Here is a 16,130-nt window from a genome sequence, read left to right as displayed (position 1 = left end):
ACTTAGAGGCTTTTGCATCTGAAGTCTTCATATATTCTAAATATATGAATATATTTAATAATTTATTCTGAAAATGTGAAAAAATTCCACAGTTTGAGACCCAAATGATGCAAAAAAGGAACAACACTGATATGACGCTATCATAATGCTTTATTGATTTAACAGCAAGAAAAGGAAAGAGAAGATTAATCAAACTTTTATTTTTCTGTTTCTCATTACTGATTACTTTGCTGCTCCTCTTTGCTGCAGTGACTCATTACACACTATAAAGTACATTTGCGGATGGAGCCATTAACACAGACGACCCACAGCGATCCCAGGTCAAAGCTCACATGCTTGTGTCCATTGGGACAGACAACCATTGCGATCCAGCCTGTGCCAGCGGGGTTGGATCGAGTGATGCCAGTTCTGCAAAATTATGGTTTATGTAGCATTTGATTTATTTCAGAAAATTGTACTTGAAAAATGTATCACTTTTGTTTATACATGTCGATTTATTTCACCTTTGGAATAAAGATCCTTGATAGTTAACACCAAAGACACTGCCATCAGTTCCTACTTCAATCATGGACAGAAGTCCACCAATATTCTCAAACTTGCCGGACCCGGCACAGGCATTACTAGACACATCCTGCAAGACCCAAAGAAACACAAACCAGTTAACCATAGTCACATCAAGAAACCGTGTTTGCTGCTTCCAAACCTGTTTCTTTCCATTTCTTTAGTTATGTCAAAAAAAAAAAAAAAAAAAAAAAAACGTTAGCGTGAAGTCTTCGTTATAGTTATACTTTTAAAAACCTGTACTTGAGCTTGTATTTAACATTGTGACATTACCTTCAAGATAAAGATTTGATCCCCGCTGTTCACTCCCCAACAGCTGTACGGGCCACAGCTGTAATACTTCAGCTTTCCATTAATATGAACCCAAGGAGTAGTGCTAGAGGGCCATTTGTTGTTAGCATCCATATTTAAACAGAATATGTCATCATTCATATTGACACCTGCAATGATCTGATCACCTCCAGCATCCACTTGTTTAAGAAGGCCTAGCAGTACAAATCAAAGATTAATTTAAGGATAACAATAAAACAACGTCTTAAACCTTTTTTCAATGACCGATGGGGCATGTATTGATTTCTGTAATTTTCTCACCTGAAACCTGCACAAAGCTGCCACCCTGCAACTTGTAGATCTTGTTTGCTGTGTCCACCCCGAGCTGACCAGCAGGACCAATGCTGAAGTGCTTTAGAGACATGTCAGTCTTGGTGAAGACAGTATTATTTAGGACAAACACTTCATTTTTATCGTTCACTCCAACCACTGAACCGGACCCAGCGTCGATCTGCTTCAGGGTGCCAATCATCACTACACAGTTTAAAGCTGTGAAAACATGGTACAAAATAATAAGATATCAGAAATACACTACAGAGTTTTAAATGTGAATGGAGTAATAAACTAGCAAAAAAAAAAAAAAAAAAAAAAAGTTATTTTAATAAGAAACACAGCTTGCCCAGAGTGTGAATGAACTGGCTGCTGAAAAGTAGCAGGACAATCTGATAGACCTTCATTGCTCCACGACACAGTTCAGACAGACCTGTTCATAACCAGAAATAATTTATATATGTGAGCTCAATATAAGAGGAAAAACATGATCAATATCAAAACGGCTGTAATTAAATCAAGATAACCTTCTCTTGATAGATCAGAATTCTGCAGTCTGGATTGTCCTCTTCTGAGATATAGGTAGCCTACTAGAAACTTGCATCCAATTTTTATGAATGCTGTTGAGGGATCATTTATATAGCCGAAATATGTTCCCTGATTAGACTGGGGTGGGGTGGGGGGGAATTGGAATGAACAATTGTAGACACAGTAACACTAGAACCACCACGGTAGAATTTACTCAAGGATGTTTTTCAAATGCAGGCTACATAACAGGTTTTTAATAAAATATCAAAGTCTCCCTGACTTTTACTAAAATAAAATATTATTTACAGTACCCTGTTGTTAAAAATAGTTTAGATAAAACCAGATTTAAAAACAGGGCATTTATACCTAAAACCGCCAGGAAGACAAATGTGATTTCTTTCTAAGATTCCTTTATTTCCACACTGTGTTTGAGCAACATGTATAGGCTAACTGTAAACAGTGACTCTACGCACGTTCAAATGGAGATGTTTTAGCCTACTCATAAATGTTCAAACTTTGGATTAATTATTCATTTTTGTTTTGCATTTTTTATGTATTGTGTTGCTATAAGTCAGCCCATTTCCTGAAAACAAATATTTCCAATCTATAATGTAATGAATAAAACATTATTTATTAAAACAGAATTTTTATGATTACAGCAAATGTATTAATGTTGTAAATGATATAACTAAACAAATTAATTAATCTGAAACTATGTGTCATATATCCTGTCCAATGTGGTGAATTATCATTGCTCTTTATTATCTTAGGGTATTTTAGTAATTAAAATAATACTGTCACATGCCTGTCCTGTCTTGTATGCACATGTGGGTTTTGTCATGTCTTGCATGTGCTCCTGTCATTGTCTGATCCCTCCCCCTTGTTATCTGATTAGTGTTGATTTCTCCCACCTGTTCCCTCTTGATTTCTTCCCCTTATAAGCTCCTTGTGTTTGTCAGTCTGTGTTGGGGGAATGGGTAGGCGGGGCTCAAACAGGAAGTGAACGTCTTCGCATATCGGACTTGGAGAGTCGGCGGATTGCAATCAAACTGTACCGTGAGTGGAGCAATGGGTAATAGTTCAGATGGTGATGATGATTGGCCTTTAGATATGGAGGTTAGCCAAACTAAAAAGGCAAGGAAAAAATCATGGTCTGAAGCGAGTAGTGGAGACGAAAGCACTACAAGACAAATAAACAAAAAGATTAGAGCCAAACCTACTGGGGGCAGTAGATATGATGATGACAAGCAGGATGAGTGGAAAGTTATTATTACTCTCAGTAATGATAAAGGCCATTTTCACCCAGTTCAGGTAACTAAAGCAATTGAGAAGGAAATAGGGAAAATCAAATATGCTAAATTAATGAGTAACAGAAGAATCCTAATTTCAACATTAAGTAAGAAGCAACAGGAGATGGTTCTGAAAATGAGTAGTCTTGGTGGTGGAAAGATTAAAGTGCATGTACCAGGGATGGCAGCAAAGTTAAGAGGAGTGATTTCAAATGTACCACTAGAAATGTCCATAGAGGATGTGAAGAAAGAAATACAAGGTGGGAAAGTAATAGAGGCAAAAAGACTTCAAACTAATAAAAGTGGTGTTAAACTTGACAGTCTGTCTATACTGCTTGTTTTTGAAAAGACAATGCCTTCTGAAGTCCAAATGGGCTGGATCAATTATAAAGTGAGGGAATACATCCCACAACCGTTAAGATGTTTCAAATGTCAGAGAATGGGCCATACAGCACAACAGTGTAAATGGAAACAAAGATGTGCAAAATGCGGAGGAGAACATGACTATGGCAAATGTAAAAACGATGCTAAGTTAAAATGTTGTAATTGTGGAGGTGAACATAGCGCTGCATATGCTGGATGTGCAGTCCAGAAACAAGCTAAAGAAGTACAGAGATACAAAGTTGTGAATAAGGTGACATATGCAGAAGCATTAAAGAGTATTGGTAATTATGAAATCAAGCAAAACAACAGACCAATAGAATATCAAGAAAATCTGAGTGACAATGAGAGGCGTGCAGTACCCAAGAGTTCAGGTATATGGAGATCCCAGTCAGGAAGGCCAGCACCTCCACAGCAGCCATGCAATCATAAATGTAAAGTTGAGGAGAACACCTTGATTGTAGAAAAAAAGAGCTTTATAGCTTTTATATGTAAAGTTGTTAATGTTGCTACGCGACAAGAAAGAAAAAGCGATCGAATCAAGACAGTAGTGGAAGCTGCAGAGGAGTTTCTAGGCATAAAAGATCTAAAAGCTGAAAATATACATAGTATGTTGACTGCTAAAAATGATGGGGGGTCTCAAAGTGTTATTTGATCTTGTAATGGTATTCCATCTCTTGCAATGGAATGCTAGAAGTCTGATTGCAAATGGACAAGAATTAAAAAAGTTTGTTGAAGATCTTGAAATTAATCCAGATATTGTTTGCATTCAAGAAACATGGCTCCGCCCTCACCTAGACTTTATTTTACCTGGGTATGAGTCTGTCAGGTTTGATAGAAGTGGAAATCAAGGTGGAGGTTGTGCAACATTTGTAAGGGATGGAATATCATTTAAAAGAATAATAACTCCTGTAGAAATAGAATGTGTGGTGATTGAAGTATACAAATCAGATGGGAATTTGATAGTAATCAATTTTTATAACCCTTGTAAATTATTGAGCCTAGACATCTTAAATAACATAATTAGGAGACAAGGAACAAAGAAAGAAATATGGTGCGGAGACTACAATGCACATAGTAGTCTTTGGGGAAGTAGATATACTGATAATAATGGAGAAGTAGTGGAAGAATTAATGGATGCTAGACAGCTAGTTTGTCTAAATAATGGAAATGGTACAAGAATTGATATACGTTCCAACAAATTATCTTGTATTGATCTTACCTTAGTTTCTAATAATCTGGTAAATTCTTGTGAGTGGAAAATTATAGACAGTACAAGTATTGGTAGTGACCACTTTCCAATAATATGTTCTATAAATGTTGAAATAGATATCCAAGAAAGACCTAGACATAAAAAGTGGGACTTTGAAAAAGCTAATTGGCAAAGATTTAAAGAAATATGTTGTGAATCAGCAGAATTAATCTCAATGGAGGGTGATGTTGAGGAATGTATATCAGAAGTTTCACATTTAATATTAAATGCATCATTGAATAGTATTCCACTCAAGACAGTTGGGGGGAAAAGGAAAAGGGTTCCATGGTGGAATGATAAATGTACAGAAGCCATAAAAGAACGAAATAGTGCTCTGAGAACATTAAGGAATAATTTGAACCAAGAAAAACTGATTATCAGAGGAAAAAGGCTCACGCTCGAAGAATAATTAAGGATAGTAAACGGAACGCATGGAGGAGTTACTGTTCTACTATAGGGAGGGAAGTTAAAATAGGAGAAATATGGTCAATGCTGAAGAAAATGAGTGGGAATAAAGGGTATGTTAAAATACCAGTATTAGAGAATGACGGAATAATAGCAATAACAGATAAAGAAAAGGCAGATATGTTAGGGAAGAAGTTTGCCAGTGTGCATAGTGGAGACCATTTAGATGATATCCACAGACAAAATAAAGAAAAAATTCTAAGTGAAAATAGGAATGTGTTTATTAAAAAAGATAATGAGGAGAATTCCATGGATATAGAAATTAATATGAATGAACTAGTAATAGTACTAAATGGTGCCAGAAATACAGCTACAGGAGAAGATCAATTGAGTTATATCATGTTCCAGAAATTACCTGAAAAAATATTAGAAATAATATTATATGTATTCAATAAGATATGGGAAGAAGGTAAAATGCCAAAAAGTTGGAAGAGTGCACTAATACTGCCTTTTAAAAAACCTGGAAAGGATGCAAATAATGCTGGTAATTACAGACCCATTGCCCTAACATCCCACCTGTGCAAGTGGATGGAGAAGATACTAGTTAGAAGATTAAATTATTTCCTTGAACGTGAAGGATTATTTGCATCATACCAAAGTGGCTTCAGAAAAGGACGTTCTACGATGGATGCGGTTATAAAAGTAAGCAATGAGATAGAGAAAACATTTAAAATGAAACAAATAATGAATATTATATTCTTTGATATTGAAAAAGCGTATGACTCCATGTGGAAAGGAGGATTATTAATTAAATTAAATAAAATAGGAATTAAAGGTAAGTTTTATAACTGGGTTTTAGAGTTTCTATCAGAAAGAAGATTTAGAGTTAAAGTGGGATCAGAAATGTCTGAGGAATTTGAAATAACCAATGGAATTCCACAAGGAAGTGTTATAAGTCCAGTTTTATTTAATATTATGATTAATGATATTTTTATGAATCTGGACAGAAGGATTGGATCAGCTTTGTATGCAGATGATGGTGCCATCTGGGCAAGAGGACGAGATCCCATAGGTGTGAGATGTAAAATCGAGGAAGCAATAAAGAAAGTAGAACAATGGTCATACAATTGGGGCTTTAAGCTTTCTCCAAGTAAATCCTGTCATATGTTATTTACCAGGAAGAAAGGGATAGACAAACAAAACTTGAAATTATATGGACACAATTTGGAAACCGTAGATCAATTTAAATATCTAGGTTTATGGTTAGATCAAAAGGGTACATGGAAAGTACATATAGAAAAGATAGAAACAAAATGTAAAAAAGTTATAAATTTAATGAGAGCATTAGTTGGGAAAGACTGGGGAGCAGATAAACAATCACTGATGTATATTTATAGGGCTTTAATGAGGTCAACAATAGATTACGGATGCTTTGTATATGGAGCAGCAGCTAAATCACATTTAATAAAAATAGACAGAGTTATAAATAAAGCTTTGAGGCTTTGTACTGGTGCAATGAGATCAACACCGACTAACGCAATCCAGGTAGAGTTAGGAGAAGTGCCATCTGACTTAAGAAGAGATAAACTCATGCTTACATATTGGTGTCGCCTACGTGGATGCGGTAAGGAAAATCCTTCCAATAGTGTTATTCAAGAATGCTGGGAATATAATTCTTTTCAAGGTAATGGCTTTGGATGGGTAATTAAGGCTAAATCAGAGGAATATATATTAGAGAATACTTGGTTTAACTCACCTACACCTATAAGTAATATCCCTATATGGCTGTTTCCAAAAACTGAGGTAGATTTAAATATAATGAAACTAAAGGAAAAATGGGAAGAGAGTGAGAAAGGACACTTGACAAGTCAATACATAAGAAGTGTATATTACAGTTACCTAGACATCTATACAGATGGGTCCAAAGATGAAAAAGATAGGGTAGGCATAGGAATATACATTCCGACATGGGATTTAAGTATTGGGAAAAAATTACCTGATCAGCTATCAGTTTACACGGCAGAGATGATGGCAATTATTGTAGGGTTGCAGTGGGTGGAGGAAGTAAAACCAGACAGAGTGGTATGTTGTGTTGACTCTGTAGCTGCCCTTTACAGTATTCAAAATATGAAATCTAATAGAGAAGATTTAATGTTAGAAATCCATCAAAGTTTATTTAGACTAAGAAAGCTTCGGATAGATGTGAGATTCTGCTGGGTACCTGCTCATGCTAATATAAAAGGGAATGAGAGGGCAGATAAAATAGCAAAAAAATCAACTAGGACGAGCGATATTATAAATATCCCCTTTGGTAAAGGAGAAGCTAAGGCAATGATTAAAAAAGAAATGATGAAGAAATGGCAATATAGGTGGAATACTGATAATAATGGAAGGAAATATTATAGTATACAGAAATCTGTCAATGCACAGGGTGTAATCAGAAGAAACAGAAGGGAGGAGGTAGTTTTAACCAGAATGAGGTTTGACCACACGGGGTTAAATAAAACAATGTTTATGTTAGGTAAAAATCAATCAAATGAATGCTTGGAATGTAAAATTACAGAATGTGTGGAACACATAATGTTGCATTGTAGGAAATATGTAGAACAAAGGAATAGTCTAAAGCAAAAAATAAGGCAGGCAGGAAGAACATGGAACCTTGAAGGTATACTGGGAACGACAGGAGAAGGTATAGAGGACACACAGAAAGCAGTTGTGGAATACCTGAAAAATATAGGGGTATATTATAGAATATGATGTGTTTTTTTTTTTTTTTTTTTTTTTTTTTTTTTTTTTTTTTTTTAATACCATGATATAAGGTAGTTTCATTGAATCCATGCTTCATACTCTGGTACAGTAGGTGGCGGTATGCACCTAATAATATATGGTTGCAATCCGCCATTAAATCAAAAGAAGAAGAAGAAGAACAGTCTGTGTTGGATCCTTGTGGTTTGAGCCTTTGGTTTATGGTTTATGGTTATGTGTTTTTCCCCCCTCGTGGGTTTTGTTTTGAGTTTCTGTTTATTTTGTAATAAATTATCATTCTCTGCACCTGAGTCCTCGCACCAGTTTAACTTTGTGTTTAGATGTGACAGAAGGATCCAACCATGCTGAGGACTCAGCAGAGAGAGGACTCGATCCCGGAATCGCTCACCCCCTGTCCTTACTATGAGCGGATTCTACGGTTTCGAGTCCTCCACCTACTTTGCCAGCAGGGAACGGAGATTAGGAATTTTGCAAAGAAGTTCCTTGAGACAGCCAAGGGGCTGAGGCTCAGTGACTCTGCACTCAAGGACCTTTTTAATTATGCCCTAGATGAGCCCATGGAGTGGTGGCTCAGAAGGGCATATGACGGAGGCACCTTTGAGGCAATGGTGGAGGCTATCGCCTGCCAGCAGGAGAGAGCTGCCAGGGAGATGGCCCCTGCCCTGGCGGTCCCAAGATCGGTGGTCCCTGCTCCAGTGGCCCCGAGACCGGTGGTCCCGAGGCGTAGGAGGAGAAAGGCTTCCTCCACGCCCACTCCAAAGCTGCAGATTTTAATACAGTTTACAGTTTAAATTATGACTATTAATCACATGTTTAATTTAAAGTCAGAGTACTTCTTATTTATTTAAAGGAACCTGTTTGATTTAGTTTACCCATACATGTTAATTAATGCATAAATTACCAAACATGTATTAACATGTACTAATACTGCTGTTATTCATGCATGGATCATTATGACTCATGTCTTAGTTCAGGCCAGCTCCTCATTTGTTAATGATTAGTTCATATCTTAACTAATCATGAGTTCCTGTTGAATTAACTATTAATTAATGTATTAATACATGATTATTCATGTCCTGTTATTGTAAAATTTTACCGAAAAAATGTCAGATTGCCAGAGATTAAATGTAACATATCACCTGTAAGGGGAAAGGTGGGGCATGGACTTTCCACAAAGTTGAAACTGATCTAGAGATATTAGAAAAGATAAGGGATTGAGAGGAAATGGGCATGATAAACGACACCATATATAATCAGTATTAAGTGAAGAAATGTCAATGTTTAAGGTTCGATGTCAAATGTTTACCAGCTAATTAATTGGCATGTCCCTGGATCAACATCAGGATCTACCATGCGCATCCTGCACAAGACCGAAAGAAACAAAGCATGTCAACCAAATATTGTCACATTCTGTTTGCTGTCTCCATCCCGGTTTCTTTATTTAGTTTTATTCGAAAAATCAAACTCTTGTTATGTTGTCACCGCAGTGTAGCTATAAGGTCTGTGTAGGCTATCATTTTCCTTTTGTAAATGTTTTATGTCTCAATTATATGCAAGCTAACTACCAAATAAAGGATATCAGATTCACTTTCTTTGGTCAAAAATGGGTTTGTCATACTTTTAAAAACCTGGTGTAGGCTACTTGAACTTGTATTAAAGGGTTAGTTCACAGTAATCAACATCTACAATGCTATTTTGACTATACATTTCTAAATAGAGATATCAAATTACAATTTTAATTAAATTAGAGATATCTCTAACTGAATTATTACTAGAAAAGGAGTATAAGATAACTTGTCAAATTTAAAGATATCAAATTCAAGATATCTTAAATTAATCATTAATCAATTTTAAAGGTAGCTAACATACATTTGTAGATATCTGAAAGTAATGTATTAGTCAAATTTCAGTTGTAGTTTTGTTTAGGCTAAACTTGAATTGTAGTTTTTTCTAAATCTGCAATTTAATTGTGGATTTCTCAGATTTTTTACTCGTATGATCTAAGATCTTTCTTTGGAGATGTCTGCATTTAGGCAGAATTGAAAGAAAAGCTACTGAATGAATATACTTCAGGGATTATTAAATAACATCTGATGTATTCATATTGTAAAGCGCTGGGATTTTAATTAAATTATGTTACAAAACAGACCATCTGGATTGTGTTAAAGAGAGAGAACTGCAAACTGCTCGTCTGAATTTATTTATTATATATTTTGAAAAGACAAGAGTGAAGAACACTGGAATTATACACCAAAAACATGAGAAATACTACAAATAGACATGCGTTGGACAAGAATAATGCTTCAGAATCAAGGCAGACCCAGTCAAAAAAGGTGAAGGCTGATTTTAAAAATGTAACTGACATTGAGTACATTTCATAAGGACGTTTCATACGGCGTTTCATAAGGCCTGTAATGGTTGTGCCTTCTGTGTTGATACAGGAATTTGTCATAAATGTAATAAGTCATCGTATTACACTTATTAAACCAATGTTAAGAATGATCTTCTTGTAAAGGAATAGCCTGTTCAAGAAACCCATTTCGTCTGTTGCAGAACTGGCATCTCTCGAGTACACCCCGCTGGAAGAGACTGGGCCCCGATCGTTGTCTGTCCCAATGGACACAAGCATGTGAGCTTTGACCTGGGAACGCTGTGGGTCATCTGTGTTGATGAGTCCGTCCGTAGATGTATTTTATAGTCGGTCATCAGGAGTCAGTGCAGCAACAGAGGAGCTCAATTGTTAACAGAAATCTCAGTTTTCAGTCATTGTAACCTGAAATCTAAAAGCTTGACTGTACTATTATCTTGTCTGCTATTGAATCAATGAAACATTATGATGCCATCTAAACAGTGACTCTTTGTATTAAATGTGTAGCGCCTCTTCTTCTTTAAGACACACATCTTGTTTCCCACCAAATGTTTACTTTTACTTAAAGGGTTAGTTCACCCAAAAATGAAATGCATGTCATTAATGACTCACCCTAATGTAGTTCCATACCTGTAAGACCTCTGTTCATCTTCAGAACACAGTTTAAGATATTTTATATTTAGTCCGAGAGCGTATCTAAGTGTATGCACACTATACTGTCCATGTCCAGAAAGGTAATAAAACATCATCAAACTAGTCCATATATGACATCAGTTAGTTAATTAGAATCTCTTAAAACATTGAAAATACATTTGGGTCAAAGGTATCCACAATCTTACTAAAAACGTTTGAGCAACTAATGATTTGATACAGATTGGATTTTTTTCAGAATCCTTTTTCCCCCTCTTCTTTTGAACAACCCATTTTAAAGATTTGATCCAGTCTAATAGGCAAAATCCGATCAGATTTCTTTTGAACAACTTTCAGGGACCCCTAGGGGGTCCTCCAGAAAATGTCAGAGAATAAAAAGACAAAGCAAAAATGGATAAAGTCTACCAAACATTCTAACTGTTTATTTTCTAAATGTTTCTCTCCTTTTTTTTTGCTGCATACTTTTCAGAATTGTATAGGCCTAGCTTTTTATTTTTCTAATGAGGAGTTCTCACTATGCCCTTCACCTTTCACAAAAGGCAGGGTTCTTAATACACGAAAACTGCTTACATTTATTGTGAAAGTTGCTTTTACACATCATTTTTTAATAAAAATGTTCTTCTTCAGGTTTATACACACAACAGTAGCCTAAGCCAATTTAAGTTTGGATTTTTTATTACTAGGCTATTTAACACTATTTATGTAACAGTTAATTTTTTTGTAGGCTAGGATATAGATGGATTTTAGGAAGGTGCATAGTCCCTAATAAAAGTTTACTCATATTCGGGGGTCATAGCATTTTAAACCTCTGCTGTAGCCTAGATCCGGCTTGACAGGTTGACAAGTTAAAAAAAAGTGTCTGATATTCAAACATGTTATGAACTAGCCTAACGTATTGTGCAATTTATTTTAGCTATATTCTATTTAACCGTTTAGCAGTGAACTGTATACTAGGGCTGAATCCGAAATCGCTCCTTTTTCATTCAATATTACCTAGGCCACTTTAGTCCACTAATATGCCTAGTTTACTTGAAGGAGTGAATCAAAACGAGAGCATTAACTCGGACATTAGTTGATTGTCCATCGACTATATACACTCATTGTTGAGGAGGTGCATTATGGGATTCAATGAGCGCACGTGTCCACTATGGTTTCGGACAACACTACAAATGGCTGTCCCTTCAAATAGTGCCCTATTTGAGGGTAGGCTACATGGGGCGATTTCGGATTCAGCCTGAGATTTGTTGTGAAACAGCGACACCTGCTGGTCACCATTCAAACCTGCGTGTCAAATACGGAACTATTGAACGATTGTGTTCGTCGGAATGATTTCATAGACGTACTGCAGTGGTGTCGTGTAACGTTTGTTGATGTCCGTAAATGGTAAATCAGTGACAGGACTGCTCTTGATATTATTTATAGGCTATACATATCCATAGCGATAATTTTATTCAGATTTTAATATCTCCACGTAGTCCTGATGTTGAAAGGAAAACAGAGAAGAGTTTTGCGCTATGTGGAGGAGGGGAGTCTGATGAAGCTAAAGTCATTCCTTCGTAAACACAAAGATGTGGAGCTGAACTTCACCCAGGGGAAGAAGCACAGAAGTCCTTTACACATTGTCTGTTCTCACGGGGACGATGCAATTCTCAGACTGCTGCTGAAACATGGAGCAGATCCCCTGCAAACCGACCGGAATGGAGACACTCCGCTACATCTGGCCGCAAATAGAGCCCTCAAACATGGCAAAAGCGGTATGAGACGGTGCTCTGCAATATCAGATTCAGGAAAATCGTTTTTTCTTCTTCTGTGTTTAACACTGTTCACATTTTCATTCACAGCTTATGATGACCTGGTGGTGCCATTACGAAAAAACTGTCCAGAGGCCATGGATATTCCCAATAAAACAGGAGTGACTCCTCATGACCTGCTCCAGTGGATGAAGCCTGAACAGGTTCTGTGAAAATACAGACTCTCTAAACTAATGAACTAATGGTTTAGTTATATTTAGAACAGATTGTGCTGCCATTTTGCGTGCATCTTCATGCAAGTTCATAATATATTTCGTATTAATTAAATTGTAACAGGTGAAAGTCAAAAAAGAATCTTCAAATGTTGATCCAGAGCAACAATGGAGAGAGAAGCTGTTAGGCGAATGCCAGGATGAGTTTTTTGAGACATTTGGACAGTATGATGGTAAGCTATTTGTTCTTGTACATCCTTCACTATTATATTCTATATTTGAAATGGTTGGTTATCCTGCACATCACAGTCCTTTATAAAATAATAAAGAGATGTGTCATTTAAAGAAAAGGAAAAATTGTATACAAATCTATTTATAAATCTAATCATGTATGTCAAGTTCTTTGACATTGATTCTGTGTTCATGTTGGTTTAAAATGGTTTTGAAGAAGTTTCAATTTAAGGACTAAAAATGTCATGTGACATAACCATCAAAGTATAAAATAACATATTTTCCTCATACCTTAAATACATTGGATGTAGTGTACTCATTTTAATCATTAGATACAATACATTCATTTTTAGATGTATTCAAAGTATTTAGAAAAGTTTAAAAAATCATGGTTTTTAATTATTAATTCAAAATAATATTTCCTGGGGAGTCACATAGCTTCACACTTTACAACTTGCTGAAATTATCTGAACTTATTGACCTTAATACAGAGTAATAAAGGTATGATATCACTTCCTTTAATTTTTATTGACCATATTTTAAAATATTAACCTTTTTTTATTCTAAAAATCTTACTAAGCGATTATGCCAAACTACTTAACATTTTCTTGTCAAGAATTGTTGTTTTCTTTTAGTGAGACTTTTTTTTTCTTCATTTTGCTTTTTCACTCTGATAATTTTTTTAAAAAAACGTTATGCTCCCAAAAATAAGTTTTAATACAGAAATTAAAAAACATTATCATCTTAGATTAGGTATGAATTGTATATTAATTGTATTTTTGAAAGAAATTTGCTAAATGTTAATCAATAAATCTTTGTTAATGACTTTAACTAAAAATTAGCATTATCTTAAAGAATGGTTGCCAAGTCCACCATTTTCCTGTGGAATGAGGGTACTTTTAAACTGTTGCTGCAGGCTGTTTTTCCCCAGGCGGGTTAAATGTTTGACATTGCATACATCATATTTGACTCAATTTCTTGTATTCAAATTATAATGTTATATTCTATCAATGATAAAACTGTGCTAGATGTTAAGTTTTGTGAAGAAGGGCCACTGGTAGCTGCGTTTATGATCACTATGATATAGTGCTTTTCAGTTTGCATAACATTTAGCTGTGAGACTGGCATGTTTTAAGTTTTAATATTTGGGTTATGGTGATTGGGCTAGTTTTGTTACGCAGACCTGGCAACCCTGCCTTGCAGTAAGCAGTCTCATGTATTTAGATCTTTGCGTGTTGTGTGTAACTCCAGCCAGTCAGATACAGTGAGCAATATGCGTCAGACAGTCATTAAATGGATTGGTCCATGTACTGATAAAATATTGTATGAAAATATGTCCCTGTTCCCCCAGCTGCTTTCTTATGGAATGATAAAGATGATGAAGACTTCGGAAACTGGGCGGATCGTATCAGGCAAGAGTATTTTACTAAGCAACGAGCCAGAGAACAGAGAGCGGCTTCCTTTGGACACAAGAGGTCAAAGGGGCGGAAAGAGACTGAGGAGGATGAGAAGAGCCGTAAGGAGCTGCAAGCCCGTTTGGAGCGGGAGCATGAGGAGTACCTGCAGCGTGCTGCTCGAAAGGAGGAGGAGACACGGCAGGGGAGGAAGAAGCGCTATGAGGAGCGCTGCGCCGCCACGTTTCAGAGCTCCACCAGCAAGGGACCTGAAGGACTTCTGGGATATGACGACATCCCGTGGCCCGCTCCTCGCGGTTCGCTGGAGGACATGGTGGGCGTTATGTTGCACGGTGCTGACCGGTCTGATTTATCCACTTTCCGAAAGGTGCTCCGTCGGCAACAGGCCCTCTGGCACCCGGACAAATTTGCCCAGCGCTGTGGGAGCCGTCTGACGGACTCTGATAGGCAGAGGATCCTCAACACAGTCACTGGCCTCTCACAGGAGCTCAACAGACTCGCACAAAACCTCAGATGACATTGATTCACGGCTTCCAATCAGTTTAGTTTTCAAGCTTAGATGTGATTGACACCTTTTGAACAAATTAAAATTAATTCTATCTCAACCAAATTCAGATCTGCAGTAGTTGCATTATTGATGTAAAGGTGGTTGAGCGAGGAGGGATGTTTTCTACAGTAATTCTCTACTTGGAAAAATAATATTGCAAACAGATATTTTTAGAATATCAGCCAAGATCAGTGAACAAATCTTAACTTAATTCATCATGAAGTCTCTCAATATTAAACTTTAGTCTTTTAGTCTATTAGTCTTTTAAGTCGCTCAATATTAAACTTATTCATTTTCATTATTTTAGTTTTTTATCGAAGCAAAATACTATGGACATTTTTCAAAATATTTACTCCCCCATCCCCGCACACACACCCTCGGGTACCTCAATATAAAAAGCTTTTTTTTTTCTGATAACACGTCATAATTACTTTTATATTAAGCATTAATATAAAACAGTAGTCCATATGATGATTATCAGATAATTGTTAAGTTTACTTTTATTTAGAAATGTCATGAAAGCTATGCTTATGCCATGTGTTAACCAGGTAACACATGTCAAGAAAGCTATGCTTATGCCATGTGTTAACCAGGTAACACATGTCATGAAAGCTATGCTTATGCCATGTGTTAACCAGGTAACACGCACCCGGCCAACCTGGTGAAGTAAAAGAAAACGTGATTCATCAGACCAGGCCAGTTTCTTCCATTGCTCCGTGGCCCAGTTCTGATGCTCACGTGTTGGCGCTTTCGGCTGTGGACAGGGGTCAGCATGGGCAAACATTAGCATAACTGCAAAAAAATTATATACAAAAAAATGCCCATTCAAAATATTAAAACAACTAAAATTAGACAATCCTGAGTATAAAATCTAATATCAATTTTAAAGTTCATGATAATTCTGGATTTAACTCAATAGATGCTGAGACCTTATGCTCTTATAGTTATTTTCTTATTATATGATGGAAAGTAATGAGGGCCGAGCTGGTGGGCTGAATGAAGTTACTGTCACTTCAGGACCTTTACAATCTCAATGCATCTTTAACTTGTTCATAATATTGCACTGCTGGCGTTAATTATTTGAGAACTTTTAACAAAGGGTTGTTTTGCTCTATAAATCTTCTCATTTTCAGTCATTTAAACAAAGGACAGGCAGATGGCCTGCCTCTGGTC

The 16,130-nt window shown here is 36.3% G+C and overlaps 2 protein-coding genes across 2 annotated transcripts; one reads left to right on the top strand and one right to left on the bottom strand.

Annotated features, from left to right (window-relative positions):
* Nucleotides 1–263: 263 nt before the first annotated feature.
* On the bottom strand, nucleotides 264–1,756 carry LOC137062748 (fish-egg lectin-like). Its single transcript, XM_067433647.1, has 6 exons — nucleotides 1,689–1,756; nucleotides 1,511–1,594; nucleotides 1,153–1,380; nucleotides 835–1,046; nucleotides 504–631; nucleotides 264–408 (listed from the first exon to the last, which is right to left on the bottom strand). The coding sequence occupies exons 2-6, from the start codon at nucleotides 1,566–1,568 to the stop codon at nucleotides 264–266; spliced, it is 771 nt and encodes a 256-aa protein (XP_067289748.1). The 5' UTR covers nucleotides 1,569–1,594; nucleotides 1,689–1,756.
* A 10,372-nt stretch (nucleotides 1,757–12,128) lies between these two features.
* nfkbil1 (nuclear factor of kappa light polypeptide gene enhancer in B-cells inhibitor-like 1) lies at nucleotides 12,129–15,011 on the top strand. The gene is made up of 4 exons (XM_067433103.1): nucleotides 12,129–12,555; nucleotides 12,643–12,755; nucleotides 12,889–12,997; nucleotides 14,347–15,011. Exons 1-4 carry the CDS (start codon nucleotides 12,282–12,284, stop codon nucleotides 14,925–14,927), a joined length of 1,077 nt encoding a protein of 358 aa, XP_067289204.1. The 5' UTR covers nucleotides 12,129–12,281; the 3' UTR covers nucleotides 14,928–15,011.
* Nucleotides 15,012–16,130: the final 1,119 nt, after the last annotated feature.

Source organism: Pseudorasbora parva, chromosome 23 (genome assembly GCF_024679245.1).
Source record: "Pseudorasbora parva isolate DD20220531a chromosome 23, ASM2467924v1, whole genome shotgun sequence".
NCBI classification, from domain to species: Eukaryota; Metazoa; Chordata; class Actinopteri; order Cypriniformes; family Gobionidae; genus Pseudorasbora; species Pseudorasbora parva.
The sequence above is the reverse complement of the archived record's forward strand: the minus strand, read 5'-3'. Positions and strand labels throughout refer to the sequence as shown.